This window comes from Candoia aspera, chromosome 8, assembly GCF_035149785.1.
Source record: "Candoia aspera isolate rCanAsp1 chromosome 8, rCanAsp1.hap2, whole genome shotgun sequence".
Lineage (NCBI taxonomy): Eukaryota > Metazoa > Chordata > Lepidosauria > Squamata > Boidae > Candoia > Candoia aspera.
This window is the reverse complement of record NC_086160.1, coordinates 69,512,235-69,534,157: the sequence shown is the minus strand read 5'-3', so window position 1 is coordinate 69,534,157 and position 21,923 is coordinate 69,512,235. Positions and strand designations below refer to the sequence as shown.

Genomic DNA, 21,923 nt, shown 5'->3' with positions numbered 1-21,923 from the left:
CCCCAATGGCCAAGCCACAGTCTGCCTCTGAAACGAGGCTGATGCATGGTGCTGTTCTTATGGTTTTAACGTAGGACAAGTGAAGGAAAGTGATCGGTGGATTCCGTTGGCTTTGTTTTCTCTTCCTCCAAAGTCATCCACTAGTGGGACAAAAACCACCAATCAGTCATTCTCCTTAATGTGGGATGGGGATGGGCAAGGATAGACAGGTGCTTTGAACAACAGGTTTAGCCACATCTCAAGTTCCCCAACGAACTGGTTGAGGTCGGGGAGGTGCTCGATGCCTGTGACCTGTCAACTGACCTTTGAACAAGGGTCTAGTGCTCTTTTGAAAGAGCCCTAAAGCCATGTCCAAAAGTAGTCCAGCTGATGTCACAGGTGTGGGAGAAGGGCAGGGGATGAAGCAAAAGGGAGCCATTGGTAACAAGCAAGAACCTTCCTCAATTAGTGCTGTAAGGGAAAGGCAGTGTTAACACTGAGTGGCCATGGCCGGCAGCATCTGGAAGTAGGCCACAGAGTAGACGAGGGGCAAGCAGTAGGCAAAACGCCCTCCCGCAGTAATGAAAATAGCCACATGAAGCCCCTGGTCAGCAGGAGTGGAACACCTGTAATGCACTCACTGGTGACAGAACCAGCCACACACAGCTAGCAGCATTTGGCTCTCTTTCTCAGTTTAGCTTGACCTTCTGTGTGGTAAAGGTGTTTTGCCTAAACACAAAGCTATACTCTCAGCAAGTGATACTGGGAACTGTAGTTCAACAACATACCCTACTCCATAAACTCCTACTCCTGATCTGAGAGGCTGGAACAACTGCCCTGGGTCTCCCCTATGATAATATGCAATTCTCCTATATTGAATCACACCATCTCTTCACCTAGTCGCATTTCTGTTCTGTGTGGGAATCACTGATGCAAAAATTCCTTCAAAGGAAGATCTTGGTTATTAAACCTACGCATGTGTATGTGTGTATACAGGATCTCTCTCCCTCCCTCCCTTCCTCTCTCCCTCCCTCCATCCTGCTAGGAGGCAGCATCTAGCTATCTTGGCTGATCTCAAAAAGCTATGCAAGACTGGATCTGGTTAGTACTTGGCTGAGAGACCCATGAAAAATACCAGGCATAGACTGGATGAGGCAGTTGAAAAAACATCCCAGAAGAAGACAATGGCAAGTCATTTATCAACTCTTGCCAAGAAGACAACATGGATGTGTCCGTGAAGTAAGGATGAACTGAGCTCAGTTTGGAAAATTTAATCTCAATGGATTAACACAAACTCAGCACAGGTGAGGTGTCCATTGGTGTCTGTTATTATACTTGGCAAAGTTCCCTTTGCCTATAAATCATTCATTTCCAAAATGAGATCCTAAACACAGAAGTTACCAGTATTTTGCATTTCCTTACAGCATATTGCTCATGCCTTCTGCAGAGTCGCTCTCACTGTCACTTTCTGTTCTGGGAAGAATCGCAGAAGGTATTTCATTAATTGTACTTCGTAATTCCTGAAGAAGCTGTTTCAAATCTCGCAATGGATCCTCCTTGGTGTAGCGTTTGGATGACGTCTGAATGGAAATACGGATTTTTAAAACATTCATGAAGGCATGACTAATGAAACACACACACAAAGACCCTGCCCTCAAAGCACAGTTTTCACTGGCAGTGATAAGAAACAGTTTAGTGTTTCATCACATATTTTCTAAAAGAGCCTGGAGACCTGACCAGTAGCTGAAGATTATTATGTGGTTGCATATTATCCATCACCCTTGGAACTCCTAGCTCATGGTAATACATGTGAAAGGAAGATTATGTCCTGTCCATAACTATTCAAAATACTGCGATCTTAGGGGATTAAACATTTCGTCTATTCCTTGCAAATAGCTAACAAATGCACTAATTTAATGCATCAGGAGTAGCAACAACCTAATCAAGAACAGGAGTTGTACATCTGACCCACTGAGATAATTAATGAGTGCTGCAGAGAAAACTGTAAACTATGACTAAAATAACAAAACTTGCAGATTTAAAAGACTGAGGAAGGACAATCCAGAAAGTTGATGATATTTCTGAAGCAGTGAAGGAGAGCCTGCAGTGATACGAGCCATACAACGTTTGGTTGTAATTTTGAGAAAACATTATACTCTTTTCTTTGCTCTCCTGAAAGATTTGCAAGGTGGCTTACAACGACTTGGGGTGTTTCCTAAGTGGTATGAGTCAATATTACAGTTGCCATAATGTTTCATGTTCCGGAGCAGACACAGTACTTACAATAGAGATGTGGCCTGCAAAAGCTTGAGATGATGGTACACCGGATGAGTGAGGCCAGCTTGAATGGCGCTGCTTCATCAAAGAGGAACCCAGTGTGTATCCTGGTCCCTGCAGCTCCTGGGAAGAAGATGCTTATGAATAAGCACCATAAAATGTGTTGGAAGGAAAGAAGCCAGAATGGAAAGCAATGGGGAAGATGGTAGATCTGTCTTCAGTTACAAGGGGTCTGTGGGGTTGTACAGAAACAGGTTCTGACTCTGACAGGGAGAAGACAAGACCACACCAGATTGTTTCCAGATTGTTCTCTGATTCTGTTCAAGTTTGTACAAGACAGAAATAAGTAGTTTGGATATCAGCCCAGCCTTATCAGAGAAGACAAGTACTTTCACTTTTCACTAGCTTCAGCTCTGCTAATTTGCACTTTTCAGCTAACAGTTTCTTATCCCCCAACTCACTGCCAGACACAGTTCAAAGGAAAAGTACCACAAGAGCATTTCCCCTCTTGTTGTTTATTCGTTCAGTCGCTTCCGAGTCTTCGTGACTTCATGGACCAGCCCACGCCAGAGCTTCCTGTCGGTCGTCAACACCCCCCGCTCCCCCAGGGACGACTCCATCACCTCTAGAATATCATCCATCCATCCATCTTGCCCTTGGTCGGCCCCTCTTCCTTTTGCCCTCCACTCTCCCTAGCATCAGCATCTTCTCCAGGGTGTCCTGTCTTCTCATTATGTGGCCGAAGTATTTCAGTTTTGCCTTTAATAGCATTCCCTCAAGTGAGCACTCTGGCTTTATTTTCCCTCTACCTTGTTTTCATTTCCAGTAGCATTCTAAGTAAGCAAATCTTAATGCAGCAGTATCGTTCTAGTAAGTAAATCTTAATGCACAATCAGTCATCAATAGTGTTCCTAATAAATGTGCAGGCTCCTCCCCTGGCCCCAAATGCCGGATCCCTCTCCTATTTACCCCTCTTGGTTCAAGGAGAGGGCTTAGGTAATTCATTGGCATTGTATCATTCTCCCTCAGACTAAAGATACAATAGGTGATTGGCTGATATCTGTGGCAGACAACCCTTTGGTCCTGTTTCTTCTGTCTATGATCAGCTTGCCCAGCCACATGTCCCCGCAGGGCTGTTCCTCTTCAGTGCTCTTCTTCCAAGGGCATGCCCTTGTGTATTTAGGTGAGTCTTGTCTAGTGCTCGCCCAGCATCTCTTGAGTCCTAGTTAGTGGAAATTGCTCAGGTTTACCAGTCATCCTTACTCTGGATAGAAACCAACTGTCCAATACTGCATCTTCAACTGCTACTTAAAGTTGTCTAGTCTACTTCAGCCATTGTAGCACCGTTAGCTGCCAACCAGCTTCTTGCTCCTCCTTACTCGGCTCCTCAACTCCGTCTCCAGCTCCTCGATCACGCAACTGCTTCTCTCCAGAATGTTCTCTGATCTTAATGGGTCCTCCAGGAAGCTTCCAAGATCTCCCTCTCTATGCCAACTTTGTTTCTGCCCATCCCTCTCCTATGAGAAGCCAAATTAATTCCTATTCTCAGTCTCCTACTATTATCTGAAAGCAAAGCACAAAGCTAAAAGAAGAGAGTTTCTTTGGATTACTCTTCCTCCTCCCAACACCCACTTCAGAGTTCACGTAGATGAAGGAATCTGTGACTAGTCAGCCCCAAACATGGATGACCGCTGGCTTGCCACACAGGGAGCCATTTGATTCAGAACACACAGAGATGTTTAATAAAGATGCCAATATTGGGCCTGAGCTGTCCAAATTCAGATGCCAGCTGCAGGCCAAACTACCCATTCCTAGCATGGTAATGCATTTTGGCTCTGAGCTCTGGAACAGATTTTTCTTCAAAATAAAGCTGGATAATTAAAACGTGTTTCTTAAATGTGTTTCTTCATGAGGTTTGGCCTGCTGTACCATACCCATTCAGGGTGTGCTGCTATGAAAATTAACAACATTAACTTTGTGAAAAGGGGCACCACTCCTCATCTTGCCCTGTGAGTCACCTCAATCACCCCCCCCCCACAGTCTCTTTTTACCGTCTACTTAGGACAAATGGGTTAGTCTTTACAGGAGCCAAATGGGCAGAAATCTGCTGTTAAAAACAATGATGTTCATAAGCTTTCAGGAGGCTACCACCTCACAGAATATGTTGCTCAGATCCACTGCAGCAACAAGTTTGTTAGTTTAGCCTCAGTCAAAACCATTTTCCCCTTCACTTTTCACATCAGGCAACGAACTAGGAAGTGCTGAATAGCTATTGCAAACTCTGGGAGTTGAAGTCCACACATCGTAAGCTGCCAAGGATGAGAAACACTGATCTAGCATTTTCAAGGCTATCTTTGCATAGTGGCTTGAGTTTCATTTGTCTCACTGAAATCCATTAAAGTTACAGTAATAGGGTGACTCCTTTGCTAATGTTTATCGCAAACAGCACTTTATACCCTTCATTAGTATAATACTGGACTATAAGCAAGCTAAGAAATGCTGGTTCTGAATGTAGAAGCCAAAAGACTGATCTAAATCCAGTTTTGATAATGGACTCTGCAATTCTGGAAACTAAGACAGGTTCAGACATGGTTTTAAAGTACTTTAGGGAAGCAGAAGACTTACTTTTACATCTAAAGTGTGCTGAAGCTTGAAACGCGTAATTTCCTGCTCCTGACGCTGAATGATGCACTGACATTCTGCAAACTGCAGAGATGCCTGTATGAAATCAGGAGTGAGTTATTTGCTATTGGGACACAATGTGGATTTGCATACAGTATTATCAGTAGCATGTCAGACACACAAGCAGTTTCCTGTTATGCAGAATGGTTTTGAGTAAATTAAGAACCATACAGTAATTTGGGAATCTAACCAACTCTGCTATGGTTCCTACTCTCTCATACGAAAGACAAATTCAACCCCATTTATTTAAACATATCTTGATTCCATAATAGTAGTAGGAGTACATTTAACATCAAGGATGATGCACAGCTGTCCTTTCACTTTCTCCTGGCCTGTCTGTCTCATCCAATCACCCTATAAAGACCAGATAAAAGTCACAAAATAGCAGTGAAGAACTCCATCACCAGACCTAACATCTACAGCAGTGTTTCTCAGCCTTGGATATTAAAAATATCTGGCCAAGAAGGGCACCTACAAATACATTTATTTGTCTCATTCTCAGGGGTGTCTGCAGGGTGAAATAAAAAAAAAATACAGATGGCGACCACGACTGTTGGATAAAAGCCCCACTTTGACACATGTTAAAAAAGGGTGGGACTTTGATCACACTGTCTGGACCCGCATCTTGAGGGTTTTTTTACTTCCCCTGCAGACACTCCCGGTTGTTCTATTGGTAACTATTTCGTTTTAAAACATTATGAGCTAATCCCTCCACCTACGCTTAGCGCAACTACTGGGAAGAATGATTAGCTGGGTTAAGGAAACCTACTTTATCTAGAGCAGCTTCCATTATCACAAGTTTTTCTTTCAAACGTTTATCCTGTGACCTTAGGATTTCTAATTCTCCAGCCAATTTGTTGTTTAAACTAGCCATATAGGTCAGCTCCTGGCTTAATCGGTTCCTCTCTTCTTTCAGATAATGCTTTTCCTATATAGACAAGATAGAAAAAAATACAGCAGATGTGAATTGTTGCAGAACCTGGAACCTTGAACACTGAACAGCAACTACCACATTGCTTTGGATTTCAAATGAGGAAGTCTAACAATAAATGTCCATAGAGTATGGTAAAAAAAAGATAACCTGTACTCATTTCAAGCATGTGCACACAACTCTGTCCTCAACTGATGTGAGTTCAAAACCTTTAAATTATGTTTTTGATTCAGTTTAGTGTAGCATTACACCTCAATTGTAAACTACACCTTAACTATAGTAGTGAAAATTACTCTGCTTCATAAGCTATGGTTTGAAGTTACCTTGTTTCTACTAAATATGATTAAAATTAACTTTTTGTCCATTTTGCTAATCGACTTTATAATCTCTTTCTCAGTCTAGACATGATAAATTGACAAGGTGCGTTTCATTTAAAATATGGGGGCGGGGGAATCTTCCACATTCCTCCCCACAGCAGGTTGCTTAGCCCTATCTCTTACCCGGCCCATTCATTTTGGAAATGCATTGGATCAATTTGAAGAGGAAGTAACTTCAGGATTATAATTAAGGTCTCTGGAGAAAAGCTATATTAAATTTACAGGGGGTGTGATAACATGATTTAAGATTGATTCTTTCAACCATACTGCAAACAGATTTGCACCCATAACATTCCTTCAATGTGTTAACATTTGGCCCAGGAATTCTCCTGGGCTACATTTATCACAATTAAATAACTCAGCAGTTTGGACCTTAGTTGCATTAGTCATTGCCTCCTCTAAGAACTTAATCTTGCTCTGCAAAGCATCGATCTGTCCTCGTTTGGCTGTAATTTGCTTTTGCATCCCCATTGCAACTTTCATTGCTGAAAAAGAGAAGATTTCCAGCGCATTAGTGGCTTTGAGAACTCTTTGCAAGAGATACTCCAGTGAAGTATTTTTAGCATAGAAATGGCCTCATATAATTCTGGACAAATTTCTGTAATAAGAGGAATAGATTTGTAAGTGTAGCCTATAAATAATTCTAAATGAATTTTGAATTTATGAACCTGCAATAACTTGAAGGAACCTTCACTCTTTTTAAGAGCAATATAAGTACATTACACTCCAGCACAGAATGACAATGCATTTTACAGTATTTTATGCCAAGAGGAAAAATAAATTCGACTGCAAGCTCCCATTTATTAAAAGACCTACATTGGCACCCTATAACTATTTTGTGTGGTTTGTCTGTGGCAGCTCTTCCCCAAAGAATGCTGGGAATTGAAGTTTAGTGAGAATACCAAGAATTCTCTACTAGAAATCTCTAGCTCCCCAGAGAACCACAATTCCTGCTTCCCTCAGACATAACGAAATACACTGGTTTCAGGTCTCTAATGCCCATTAACTTCAGGTAGTCCTCACTTAATGACCATTTGTTTAGTGATGGTTCAGACTTAAGATGGTGCTGAAAAAAACAACTTACAACAGGTGCTCACACTTATGACCGTTACAGCATCCCTGCAGTCACGTGATCATGATTTGGGCACTTGGCAACTGGTTTGCATTTATGACCATTGAAGCATCCTGTGGTCACATAATCACCATTTTTGACCTTCCCTGCCAGCTTCTAGTAAGCAAAATCAATGGGGAATTGTGTGGTTCACTTAACAACCACATGGTTCACTTAATGACCATGGTTATTCGCTTAATGACTGCCACAAAAAAAGATTGTAAAATTGGGTTGGATTTGCTTAATGACTGCTTCATTTAGTAACCAAACTTCCGGTCTCAATTGTGGTTGTTAAGCGAGGACTACCTGTATTAATTATGCCCATTAGCTATTTGGAAACTTCTTGATGTGATCATCTCTAGCTGTGAGGCACATCATCTTATTATCTTATACTAAATGCTCAGATCTGATTCACTAGCATCCCTGTGCAAATCTGTATTAAAACCATCAGATGAACAGTAACAGGTTTACACATTCTACACTTTGAAAAGATGGAAAATCATTCTGTATGAAGAAAATAACACTTCCTCAATTACCATGGCCATCAGACCCCTCCATAGTCTTTAAGGTGGCTCTGGTTTGCTCCAATTCAATCTGAGTCGATTTCAGCTGCATTTTCAGTTTGCTCACAGTTGCTTCCATATCTTCATTTTTCTCTTGGTAGTCACACTTTATAACTTCTGCTTCCTCTGCAACACACCAGAAACAGCAGAATCAAATGATGCGGTGCTGTGCTGTGCTGTGCTGTGCTGTATCCACGTAAACAAATCCAGCATAACTCAGGTCAGGTGCAAAGAGACCAGTTGGGAAGTAAGCAGCAGGTGAAGTTTTAGATTAGTAGGTGTGTTAGGTACCAGGCAGGCAGGAGATAAGGAAGAGCAAAGAGGAGACAGATATGCGTAATCCATAGATGACTGGGCAAAGGGACAATGACAACAAAATAAAGTTGCCCGTGTTAGGATGACATTGCAGAAATGGGTAGACTCGATTGCTCGCTTCATAATGCAAAAACATAATTCACAACGTTTGTGCGACAACATTGTGATGCACGCCACGTCACTTGATCCACCTGCCCCAGGGATGCCCATGTAGGTGGTGAAAGAGGGGACACTTCACTTCAAGAGTTCAGACACTGAAAGGAGTACAAGAAAGCTACTTGACCCATGTCATCAGGACATTACATTACAGGGCAGAAACCATCCCCACCTCCATGAATGCCAAAAAGAAAGAAAACCAGCACCTGAAGACAGCCCTGAAGGCCTGTGGGTATCCAAATTGGGCCTTCATTAAATCTAAGTCTACTCCTAGACCTAAAACAATGGCAGACACAGCTGAGACCCAGAGTCAACGGAAGAACCTAGTCATTCCTTACACGGCTGGCGTGTCGGAAAGTATAAAACGGATATTTGGAAAACACCACATACCGGTATATTTCAAACCCACTAACACACTGAGACAGAGGCTTGTACACCCTAAAGATCCAACACCGAAACATAAGAGGAGCAACATACTATATGCAATCCAGTGCAGTGAGGAGTGTTCTGAGCTCTACATTGGGGAAACCAAACAGCCTTTACATAAGAGGATGGCCCAACACAGGAGGAGCAATACCACAGTACCAGAATCAGCAGTTTACTTTCATCTAGAAGAAAAAGGACACTCATTTGAGGACAACAATGTTCACATTTTGGACAGAGAAGATAGGTGGTTTGAGAGAGAGGGGTTAAGGAATCCATTCATGCCAAAGTAGAAAATCCCTTCCTCAATAGAGGCGGAGGTCTCAGACACAACTTGTCCCCAATTTTTCATGCTGCTCTTTCATCAGCCCCCAGAAAGATTAAGACCACCAGGAAGGCCTCTTAACAAGCCACTTGGGGATGAACAAAGGATCTAGGATTAAGACAGCCCAAAGACATTCCACACCTCCATGGCACAATTAACAGCCATTCAGGTGTAGGAACAATGCAGCATAAAACGGATATTTGGAAAACACCACACAGAAAGGAGTACAAGAAAGCTACTTGATCCATCCATCCAGGTAACCAAAGTTTGGGGAAAATCAAACCTTGAGGATCCAATCAGGAAGGTGGGTTTTCCCTCCCAGGTAGGCTTGTTAAAAAAAAAAAAGGAGATGGAAGGTCTTTTGAGGAGGGGTGTGTGTGTTTCCTCCTCTGAGGTTGGCTGAAGCAAGATGTCGTGAAGGAAGAGAATGGCCTTGAAGGACAGAGGGAAGATCCACTACCGAGGCAACAATCAGATGAATGAAACTTGAGTCTAGGCCAAGAAAGTGATTTGTGAAAACACATCAGACAGATCTCTCCCCCGCCCCCCATCCTCAATTCTCATGAACATAAAAGAGGGAGGAAAGGAAGCATATTCAGACTTACTATAGCTGTTCTAATAAATGTAGCTTTGGTTCTGCATGGTGTCTGTTTCTTAGTTGGGTCTACCTTGTATATGGCTGTCAGAAGGTAGGGGAAAAACTTCCCTAGTCAGGAGCAGACATTCTTCATCCAGTGAATTGGGGAAGCAAGAATTTGGAACAGTGAAGCTAATTGTGGTAAGATTCTGTCTTATTTCATGAACTGAGACTATGTGAAGTTGGGTTTGTGTGTGGGGGTGGGTGTATTTGAGAGATCCTGGGGCTGAGGCAGACCTAAGTCCCTGGCTTAACTGTGCCTCTACCTTTCTTTTTTACCTTTTACCTTTTACCTTTCAACTTTCTTCTTCATCTCTGTCCTTGTTATATATAATAAGGATTTAACTTCTTAACGAAGCTCACGGTGCTTATTCTGGGACAGGAAAGCCTTCAGCACATGCCTCCCTGCCAGGTCAGGCTGCTGAAGGAAGAGAGTTGCTACTTGCTTCCTCCCCAGTAAAATCAGAGGGGATTTCTCTTAAGCAAAGTGACTGATGGCCCCTCCCTAACTGCTCTCTCCAGGAATTGCAGGGAGGGTACAGCAGGGTTATGAGAGGAGGGGTTGGAGAGCCTTCTGGGAATCCCATCAGTGCAGGTGCCAACCCTATTATTTAGGAGATGTCTGACTATCAAAGCAAGGAAAGAATGGACAGGGAAAGGGACAGTTCAATTGATAAAGGGCTCCATAGGGGAGACAGGTTTTATATCAACTATTAGATGTTTGACTACATCAGAATTCCACAATCTGATGTCAACAGGGCAATCTGATGTTTGAATAAACCAGAATTCCACAACCTGCTGCCTTCCAGGTTCATATTCAGATTTGTCTCAACGTGATGGGAATTGTGAGCACTGCAGTCCCAAACACATCTAGGGTGATGGAATGCCTAACACACACTGTGCACATGGAGATGGCAGCAGGACCATTACAGGGGGAAGCAGGACCATTACAGAAAAGATTTCTTAGTCCAGAAGAGGAAGGAAACATGAGAGGCTCAGAGTACCTCTGCCTTAATTGTGCTAGGTATAAGTTGATCTGAAGGACTGCTTTGGCAGGCTTTCAGTATTCTGCTATGGTACCCCACTAGCAATAAAGATCATCCAGAAATTCAAGCGGTTCTTGTTTACCAGCCTCAAAGGGCTTCACTTCTAGAAAGAGTCATATTGGAGAAAGTTGGGTGGGATAATAGTGACTTATAGTTCTTTCCTTGTTGAAATGACTCAGTAAGAAAGAAAGACAAAGCTGCTGAATACCTGCTAGAGCAGTGAGCTCAATGCGACTGGTTTTGATTTCGTTCACAAGTTCTTCTCTTTCCAGTTTCATCTCTTTCAGGACCCGGAGCCTCTCAGTGCACACGTTCGTCAGCTTTACCTTTTCTAATTCCACGTCACTCAGGCTGGCCTCCAACTCGCGAATCCGGTTATCTTTCTTGTCTTGCAGAATCTAGGTTGGAAAAACATCTCCTTATTTGCCCTGAACAACTGCAATGTGGCTGTTTCCAAGAATGAGAATGGGGAAAGGCATCACTGCTTTAAGGGCAGCACAATGCCTGCATTGTATCTGCCAAAACTCAGAGCAATCAGCCAAGGAGAAGGAGCAGCATTAGTTTCTCCAGGCCCGAGGGATACCCTGTTGCTTTTCATATCTCATAACCAGTACTGGTCTAGCAGTTGCAGTATCATCCCCTGCCCATGTGAAGTGGTAGTGCCTACTGCAGCAGAAAGCTGGCCATCAGCTGTTTCTGGGAAGCTTGCAAATGGGCCCTACAGCCAATGATTTAGGATCCCTGGTATTTTGTAAAACTGAAGCTCCCAACCTAGGTGGAAAGCATTATTAGTTTGGAAAACTTTTGATCAAAGTGTAGCTTTCCCAGTCTTTTTTTCCACTCCTGATCCTAATACTCTGGGATCAAAAGGAAAGTTGTGTCTTTAAGAAGGGTCAAGACAGTGAATCATATACACCTTCAGTTCCTGGAGCTCCAGCTTCTTATCGTTGACTTCTTTTAAGAGCTGAGACTTTTCCGTCTCCATCACGCCAGCTGTCCGGCCATGTTGCCCTACAATCTCGGTCATGCTCTCGATTTGCTTCTGGAGGATCTCAATCACCTTCTCCTTTTCCATCAGCTGTATCTTCAGGGACTCACAGTCGGACTGCACACTTCTCAAGTGATCGCTTTCACTTTTTAGTTGCTGGAGTTCCTCCAATTTGCTATCCACCCGCCCACGGAGCTTCTGGATCTCCTCATTGGTCAGCTCAATCACTTTTTCCTTCTCCTTCAGGGAGGATGTCAGATCATATATTTGCCTCTCTGCAGACTCCAAGCTTACGTTTTTTCCAGTCAGTTCTTCGACAACTTTATGGAGCATTTCTTTGGTTGACTCTTGCTGGGCAGTGAGAGAGGAGACCCTCTCTAAGCTTTCATTCTTCTCTCTAATTGCAGACATCTGAAAAGGGAAAGATATATTCCAAATGCTTTCACTCCACCGAAGGAGATCACCCCAAATCCTGAGCTCTAAAATTTGGGAGGTGAAATGGACATTTATTGATTGATTGATTTTTCACATTTCTATCCCGCCACAGTTGAAAGACTCTCGATGGCTTACACAGAATATAAAACCTGCTCCATCTTAGGCTATGGCAGCTTCAGCCTAGGCTCACAGCAGCCCCACGTTGAGAGCATTGCAGTAGTCCAGATCCGTATTCAACCCCTCGTCTCAAGAGCCTCACATCCAAGGAGTGGGCATGATACTCTCATCCACTTTCTTCCCCCATGAATTTCTCTCCCACTGCCTCTAGCATCCTCCTTTATAAACGAAAGGACACCACAAATTCTCCGTGGCCTAGAAATCATACTCCAAGCTCCTGCAAAACCCTGGCAGTGCTTCTAAATGGTTACACCCCAGCAAGGGGTGAGCCTTCTTGCTCTCTACCTCTGTGGCTCTTTTTGACCCCTGGCTCAATGTTCCAATACAAGTCCTCTTCCCAAACACCCACAGACCCTTCCTCTGCAATAGCATGTGGACCTTTAAACTCAAACCTCGCTGAATTCAAATGAGGCCTCCAGCTAATTAAACAAACACTTTCCACATCTGTTTACTGCTTGACACTGAAAACCACGTTGAGTGGCTTTTGTAGCAAAAGGCTTCCAGGAAGGAGGGACCTTCCTAACTTTAGGTCAGCCGCTAAGAATACCCCTGTTTATGCCTTCATCATATTGCATGGTAGGCTCCTCTTCGTTATCACAATTATGGCCTGCTTTTCCTTTTCAGAATCTGTCTTTTCAGAAAAGAGAATCTATCTCTCTTCTCCGGAAGTGGACGGATTGTATGGGCAGGTAGAAGGGAATCCCCATCTTCACGCGGCTTCCTCCTGAATTGAGCCACATCAGCCAAAGTTGATTCTCTCAGCCCAGCCTGGGGTGAACCTGGCTTCTGCCTCACCAACCTCAGGAGATACCAACCACCACTCTCCTCCTCACAATAATGCTGCAAGGTAGACCAGGCTCCGAGATTGTGTCTGGACTACATCACCTAGGGAGCCTCTTTTGCCCAGTCTTACCTCCACTTGCTAATGATTTCACCTACCCTGGATGAGGTTCTGCAGTTAATTTTAATTTTTTGTTAAGAAGGTTGAGTCGAAATTTCTTTTGAACACAAGCTGAGATGCCTAGAGCCATTGCCATTAAAACTATTCCCTCTCTCAACTGGGGAATGCATCAAAAGCCCCGCCATTATTCTTCCCTTCCACATATGTACATATTCAGTATTTTACTAAGAATTGGGATCCTGGTAGCATCTTTTCCAAAAAGCTTATGCCTTTTAATAAAATGTGGCAACTAGCAAAGGTGCCAGAGGATTCCTCCTGATTTATGCTGCCACAGACTAACAGGCTTCCCCTCCTCTTGCCTCAGTGTTTTGCTGTAACTGTAGAGTCATGCTGCCATCTGCAGATAGTTTAAAATACAACCACAGATGCTTGACTGGTCCAAGATGTGTCCCGCCAGTGTATGTGGCATTTTTATAGTGGCACAATTCTCTGCTCTTGCCTTGCCTTGTCTTCCTCCAAGTAGGACCCAACAGAAACCCCACTTGCTTCCCTGGTAAAGCTATCTTGACTTGACTAATAGTCGCTATGTGGCTTTTTAACAATGCTGGTATTGAAGGGAGGTTGTTTTTTTTAAGAGCCTAACAAATATCCTTCCCCTTTTGATATTGGTCAGTTCACCACTTTATTACTGATTGATTGATTGATTGAATTTGGAGGCAGCCTGACTCTAGAACTACTCTGGGAGGTTTGCACTTTTAAAAAGATGGAAAACAGGAGTCTGGACAGACCACATCCATTTGCCACAAAAGCACAACCGACAAGGGTTCCCTATCCCAAGGCTTGGGAGAACAGCCAATTTTTCAAAGACTTCCAGAATATCATCAAGCATCAACGTGCATTTTGTAAATTGCCCAAAACAAAGTTATTTTAAAGGATGCTGGAGTTGTGACTGCTGCCATCTATTGATCGACTGGCTTTGGACTGACTACTTTTGTCGTTCCTTGTTACATATTTTGATACAGGCTGTTTTTCATATTGTATTTTTATGTTATTAAGACATTTTAATGCATTGGATCATCCCGTGAGCTGCCAGGAGTAGTTCTTGATTGCAGCGAGTCACAAATCTAATAAAGGGACAATCAGTAAATGGGCTGCTGTGGGGCTCCCAACTCTTCTGAAAAAGGAGGCCTGCCATTTTAATTCTGAAGGACAAAAAGGTCTCCTTTGGCTATTAGAAGTGTGGGAAATGCACAAGGTCTGGGCTTTCCCCACGCTTGGTGGCACCTTCTTTGCTTGTGGCAGTGGGCATCATTTCTGACCTGACTTTCCATTTGCCCTTGACACTCCATCTGCAAGGACTTCACAATGGAGTCCATGCGCTGCAGCTCCGTGTTTTTGTTCTCCAGCTCTCTTTGCAGATGGTCAATGGTGATGCTGCTCTCTGTGTCCCGATCCCAGAGCCTCCTATTCTGCTCCTTTTCCAGACTCAGCTCTGCATCTTTCTTGTGGAGCTCAGTCTGCAAGGCAAGGCAACCCATTAAGCAACGCTTCATAGAGTTTCTAAATGTGGGGGAAAAAACTTCAAATGCATGAAGAACATAATCCAGGAGCAGCCAGTCCTAAGCAAACTGAACATTTTCACACTCAGGTTAAGCTCAGCCAATGAAATAAAGCTCAGAGAAAATGTTAGGATAATTTACAAGCTACAGAACAAAATATCTAGCCTGGGAGGCAGGAACTGGTTTGCCTAGTCTGGGAGGCAGACATTGTTCAGCTCGTTCCTCCAGAAATATAGCTGTCTCTTGGGACTAGATCCAGGATGTCTTTTTCTCCTGTGGGTTTCCTCATTTCCAAAATGAGGCCTCTAAAGCTATAAACTGAATATGAGATTGGACTGGATTGAACTGCATTGCTTAAACCCTTGTGCTTTTTTCCCCCAGTGAGAATAACAATAAGCAAGTGTTACCAGCAAAAGAAGTGAAGGAAAGACATTTTCAGCAGAAAAAAACACAAAAGACGTAAAGATAACAGGTTCCTTCCTCTCCTGCTTCTCTTCTCTTTTGCCATCTCCTGCCCTTCATGCCCCAAACTGGGCTTCTGCTTCAGACTCCTGGCTGACCATCTTAGGCTCTATCTATCTACAGAATCTATCTATCTATCTATCTATCTATCTATCTATCTATCTATCTATCTATCTATCTATCTATCTATCTATCTATCTCCCTCCCTCCCTCCCTCCCTCCCTCCCTCCCTCCCTCCCTCCCTTTCCCCAAAGTTTCCCTATCACATGAGTATCTGATGGATTGATTGCAACTAAGTCCTTGTTCCAAAGTCACTTTCTAAGCTTGAAATATTCTAAATATTTCCCTCATCAGTCCTGATGGGGTTTTTTCCCCCTTTACTGAAACAGTGGACGGCTTATTTATGTTTGGAGGAGAAGAAGTGTTCCCTGTGTGTGAGAGAATGATCCTGAGGCTGGGAATCTGACCTGAGCAATGATTAGTAAACTGAGGGGCTCAAAAAGTTAGTGCCAATGAAGTCCTACTTCCAACACATATCATGAAATGAGTCAGTCTCCTATTGTAAGAGCTAATGTTCTGACTTCCTGGTATACTTATGGAATTTGGCCCACTTCGCTAGATTATTAACAACATGATTTACATAAGCCACTTTTACTGAGGCACTCCTGTATCAGATTCCTACCAACAATTGCTGAACCTGATCATCTAAGTTTCCAGTTTCTTGGCTGTATAGATCCCTTTCATTCTGACCCTCAACCATCTCAGAGTGAACCAGATGCAGCTGCTTCTCCAGATCTTCTGTCTAAAGCATTAACACAAAAACACACTCATAAACAACTCTCAGAAGGGCACAGAATGAAGTTTCCTGAGAATCTCAATGTTTTCTCTTTATTTAAAAAAAGGCACCTTTGGCCACCTAATGCAAAGAGAGGACTCACTGGAAAAGACTCTGATGCTGGGAAAGACTGAAGGCAAAAGGAGAAGGGGATGGCAGAGAATGAGATGGTTAGATAGCATCACCAATGCAGTGAACATGAATTTGAGTAAACTCTGGGAGACAGGGGAGGACAGGAAGGCCTGGCGTGCTGTGGTCCACGGGGTCATGAAGGGTTGCACATGACTTAACGACTGAACTACAACAACAACAACCGTTGCAGTCTAGCTCAAGTAGGTCGCAATGCTTAGCTGACCTTTGTTAATCTGAAAAGCTAAGCAGGGCCAGATCTAGTTAAGAGCTGGCTGGGAGACTACCAGGAAAAAATATCCTACAAGAAGGCAATGGCAAACTACTTCTGTATAGTTGCCCTCGTCCATGAAGACATCACAAGTCAAGCTCAACTCAAAGGGGTTTTTAACCTTTACTTCGCAACCTACAGTTTTGACAGTGTATGGAAAGTGCCTGCCAAAATAGTGGAATCTGGAGTTTAACTTCATTTGTGGTCTTTAACACCACTCATAGATTCCTATTATGCTGGTACAACTAGTGTGCCAGCTTTGCATTTTCAAGTTTAATTCATGATGCAGTAAATCAAAGGCAAGTGGAATTCAGTAATGCACCTCTGTATAGCTGTCAGAAATTCTAGGTATACACAACTAACTTCAATAATCTACCTATTCTTTAATTTCTTGGACTCTTATGTAACAGAGATGATCATGCCTGCACCAATACAGGGATGTCCACTCAAGATGGTGACCTCAATGGTGTGATGGAAGTTCAGATCAGAGCTCCATCTGGTCGCACATAAAAACCAGGCAGAGCTTCAATCACATTGTGGTGGCCGGCACCTTGACCTTTTGACTGCACCTTGCAGACACTTCTGCCTCAATGTAAACCAGCTCAGAGATAACTAGGAGACCAAAGATTAATTAACTGTAGTTATGCAGAATCTGGTGCCAAAGGCGAATGGCAATGCAGTGATGAGGGTCTCATTTTAAAATTCGTATTAGGGCAATATATCATTATAAAGCCTAACAAAAATGTCCCCAAAGAATGTGTAAGATCTGGGTTCTCTAGACCTCTTCACCAAGCTAGACCACCAAAATGGCAAGAAAATGGTGGCTGACGTTAAAGTCACACAATCTGCGTTTAAATTCAGCCTTTGGATGGAAGGTGGAAAAGTGGAGCAGCTGTCAAAAGATTTCAGCTTGCGCTAAGGAGTGCCTCAAGTGCTCTCTGGGATGAACAGCTCATCTTCCATTTTTAGAAAATATGAAATCCCAGATGTATTTGCATCTTGATATGACACACACAAGCTACCTGAGAGGTAGAATGTGCAACTAGGGAAACCCCGCACAGTTTTCGATAGTAACAAGGCTGGAAATAATTTTAGAAGATATGAAGAAAGGTTAAGAAAGAAAAGAGGAAAGCCCAGCTACCAGCAAAACATCTCCATCTTCACTTCTGCTGGGGATTCAGAATACCCCTGACCCTCATGGGCTTCTGGAAGGCCATTAAGACCTGTCTTTCCCCTCAAGTGTTAGACCGGGATGGCAGAGGAGCCCAATAAAAGCTTGTCTGTTTTGAGGTTTGTTTAAATCATTAAACTTGTATGCTGCCCGACTTCCAATGATTCTGGGCAGCTCAAAATAATCAAAATGAAGAAATTACAATAAAACCAATAAAAGGAAGAAAAGATAAAAGATGGCAAGAATGACAGATGGGGTGGAAATGAAGAAAGGGCTCTCCCTCTCCCTCACCGAAGGCCTGGGTGAAGAGCCAGCTCTTCACGGCTCTTCCAAATGACAGCAATGCGGGAGACGTCTGGATCTTGGGGGGAACCTCATTCCTGAGGGCTGTTATGTGCTCCCTCAGTTTGCTTTTGTATTGGATTATTTTTAACTGTTCTTCATTACGGTTGTTAGCCACCCAGAGTTATGTATTTAAGATGGACAGCCATAGCCATTTTTGAAATAAATAAATAAAGTTTCCCATAATTTCACATATACCAAACCTGCAAGTTATATCATCACAAATGTGCTATGTACGTATGCTTGTATGTAGGTTTTTTTTTTTTATTTTAAAAAGTATTAAACAATAACCCATACTTCAATGCATACCAAAGCAGAAATATAAGATTTCAGTGATGCAGCTTCAAATGAAGATGTTTCCACAACAAAAGATATTCTCTTTGTTTCTGATTTTGAACCACGTTCCAGATTCTGAAAGTGGTGGATTTTGGTATATTTTGGGTATCAGTTACATGAGCACATAATGAGTAAATCTGCAGAAATGTTTGGACTAAATGAAGTTCTCTGTCTCTAGGCTAAATCACGCCTTTTCTTTTTAATGATACTGATGATTTTTATATTGTTGCAGAATAGTTAGCAAATGGGCTGCATTTAGGATCACCAAGACAAAATTCACCTAAATTCCAGATATCATCAACATCCCTACTGTGCTCACCTTATCGTGGGACATTCTTCTTGATTCCTGTACTTCAGAGTGCAGCTGGGAAACCATACTCTCCAGCTGACTGATCTGGCGCGTATACAAAGAACTCTGATTCCTTGCTTGTTCTCTGAGGAATAAAGGGAAGAAATAAACCAAAACGAGAATCTGAAATATTCAGGAGCTGAAGCTTGGTTATAAAGGTGAGAATGATGGTTGCGGTCTAAGCAGCCAATGAGTTGTGAAAATCACTGCCAAAGATGCAGTTTTGCCATTATGGCAAAAAGTATATGTGCTATTGAAAACTACTTATTGGATAAGTAAGTATAACTTACTTACTTTAATTTATTGGATAAATGTTTGGGAGACAGGTCTATCAATTCTTATAGGCCATTGTGCATTTTGTCTTCTAGGATCGTATGCCTCCATGTGCCAGGTGCATGGGACAAAGAAGAAATGTCACCATGCTCTGCTTAAGGCTTCCTTTTTGATTCTTTGGCTGGAATTCCTGCACCAGGAGTTCCAGTGGCCAGCCTGGGGCTCTTGCATTCTCAGTTGATGCAAAAGTGTGGGTCTTGTTGTCCAGCCTGCCAGGATACTTAAGATAATCCTCTCTTTCATTTTGAAGTCATAGCCTGTCTCAAGGTCTTTCAGTGAGCCTAATGGAATAACTGAAAGTGACTTACTGGAACTGCAGTAAAATCATGTGTGATAATGTTTGCATAACAATAAGCCAGGACTGATGAAAATGCTGGCTTATCAGTAATGAGCCATATACTACAGCCCACGCTGCCTGATTGCTCCTGCTGCACATTTAAATCCAAACACTAGTACAATTTTTTTCAAACTAGGCAACTTTAAAATGTGTGGATTTCAACTCCCAGAATTCTTATGTAGCCCTGGAATGACTGATTGACTCACTGAATGAATATTCTTTTTAACTGAAGCTGGGAAGGCAAAAAGGAAAGCCCTTGTTCACCATCCAGATCTCTCTCGACAAAAGTTAATGAGGCAAACCTAGTAAGAAGTCAAAGCCACATAGTAACGCAATCCATCCAAATCAATTGCAATAATTCCCTGAGAACATTTGCTTTAGATGTGCTGGCTGGAGAATTCTGGGAGTTGAAGTCCACATGTCTTAAAGTTGCCAAGTTTGGGAAACACTGCTTTAAAACAGTTGCTGGGAGGCAGTTCAGAAGAGTATTACTGTACGTACTGAATGATTTCCATCTGGCTTTGAATATTGCTGGCATGGCTGTGAGAAGCCTTAGCTGCCTCACTCAGTGCTTCCAGTTCCTGTTCATGTTCACTGATCAGCCTCTCAATGCTGTTATTAAAAAAACACACACACAACAGAAAGTAATAGTGGTAAGGCATCTGTGATCTAATGTGCTGATTATCTCATCATGCTTTAGCAGGATCAAGTTACAAATCTGGGAGATAGAACTGGGCAAATAGGAAAAGACTTAATCTGCCATGGGTTAAGGAGAAGATAGCGTCCACCTAGTGTTGTTCTAAAATATCCCTCCTTCCTTTCTCATGTCAAAATGAATGACTGCTCTACACTCCTTCACTAGAATAATCATTCTGAAGTAGTCTCTTTGGGGAAACTTCTGGTTCTTGGCTTTATCACCTTAAGCAACCTAAGAACTAATTATCTCAGGGGGCAGCTTTTGCCATATGACCCATCTCCTCTGATCCCCAAAGTTCTTCTCATGAGCTTCTTCTCCAAGTTCCATTGTTTGTGGAGGGTCGACTGGTCTCCTCTAAACGCAGAGCTTTCTCAGTAGCAGTCCTGATGCTCTGGAACTTTTTCAACGAGAAGCTCGTTCAGTCTTTTTCTAATTATCCTCCCGCAAGAAATTACAAACATTTTAAATTTCACACTGCGTTTGCTAACAGCTGATTAAAACCGCTTGATGGCTGTGAGTACCCCTCCGTCTTTCTGCTTCTCTGTTTCTGTTTTATACTGCTTTGACTTCCAGTTTTATTCGGCTTTGACTTACTGCTTTGGGTTTCATTGTTTGTGAAACATTTTATTTTTCATACTAATCTGCTGTGGGAGCTTTCCTGATGAGTGATAGATAATAGTCTAAAACACATTTACATTAAGAAGCTGGAAAACAACTCACCTGTCCTGATGCTGTTGAAGCAGAACTTCAGTTTTAGACTGTGATTCTCTCTTCATCATTTCTATTTGCTGTTCCAGCTAATAAAATGTCACAAGTTATGCTAATTAAACAATTATTCTTATACAAACAACTATGTAGAGTAAAAGATAAAGAATTTCCATCAGTAGTCAAATGGGTACTGTGGCCCATTTACAAAACATGGGTGCTAAGACAGATAAGAGGAATAGCCTAAGTTTGTTGTGTTTCTATTTTTACACTTACACCAAGAATAATTTTCGGGGTGCCTGGGTCAATATTTCCTTTATCTTAGTGCCAGTGCTGATAAAACGTTTTTGAGGAATTCCATCTACATTTCCATAAGATAGGGATAAGACCCTTACTCCTGCTGTCTCCAGCCATGTGCTCTCCAAAAGGGCAACCTCTCAGAATTCTTAGCCAGCGTGGCAAACAGTTCATACTAGATATTAGTGGTTGGAAAACCCAAGGTTTTTGCCTGCTTGCCAAGGATTTCCACAATCTGCCTGAGCTGCTCCACGATCCAGTGGGACATCATCTCCACTATCAGGTACTTAGGGCTCTCCAGATGTGGCTGAGCCATTACTCCATTCCAATTGGCAAAGGATGCTAGGACCTGTAGTCTAGCAGCATCCCCTGCTCCATAGATCTCACTCCTGATCTCACAGGCTTCAACAATTGTCCTGTATCACAGAGCTCAGGATAATGTAAAATGCCCCGACACTGAATCAGACCATTTGTTCACCTAGCTGCCTATTTTCTGTGGAAATGTCTGAGTTCTGGACTTTTCCAGCTCTGCTACAAAAAAGTGCTTCAAAGAGAGAGATCAATGATTGAACCTGGATTTTTTTTCCTTGCATCCAGCTAGGAGGCAGCCTCTGCTTATCTTGGTTGATCTCAAACAGCCAGGCAGAGTGGGACCTGGTCAGTATTTGGATGGGAAACTCCCAGGGCTATAGGCTGGACAAGGAAGTTAGAAAAACGTCCCTGAGGAAAACAATGGCAAACTATTTATTTATTGCAGCCAAGAAAAATGACAGAGAT

At 42.7% G+C, this 21,923-nt stretch overlaps 1 protein-coding gene across 1 annotated transcript in view; it reads right to left on the bottom strand.

The window, feature by feature from the left end:
• LOC134502435 (coiled-coil domain-containing protein 158-like) overlaps positions 1 to 21,923 on the bottom strand; it is a 36,548-nt gene that overhangs the window by 8,280 nt on the left and 6,345 nt on the right. The window contains exons 4-16 of the mRNA XM_063310778.1: positions 20,865 to 20,941; positions 19,949 to 20,059; positions 18,748 to 18,862; positions 16,027 to 16,146; positions 14,643 to 14,840; positions 11,739 to 12,221; positions 11,031 to 11,220; positions 7,894 to 8,046; positions 6,619 to 6,731; positions 5,708 to 5,866; positions 4,882 to 4,974; positions 2,263 to 2,379; positions 1,402 to 1,559 (exon numbers count right to left, since the gene is read on the bottom strand). Of these exons, the coding sequence (XP_063166848.1) occupies positions 1,402 to 1,559; positions 2,263 to 2,379; positions 4,882 to 4,974; positions 5,708 to 5,866; positions 6,619 to 6,731; positions 7,894 to 8,046; positions 11,031 to 11,220; positions 11,739 to 12,221; positions 14,643 to 14,840; positions 16,027 to 16,146; positions 18,748 to 18,862; positions 19,949 to 20,059; positions 20,865 to 20,941 (2,087 nt within the window). The remainder of the gene's footprint in view (positions 1 to 1,401; positions 1,560 to 2,262; positions 2,380 to 4,881; positions 4,975 to 5,707; positions 5,867 to 6,618; positions 6,732 to 7,893; positions 8,047 to 11,030; positions 11,221 to 11,738; positions 12,222 to 14,642; positions 14,841 to 16,026; positions 16,147 to 18,747; positions 18,863 to 19,948; positions 20,060 to 20,864; positions 20,942 to 21,923) is intronic.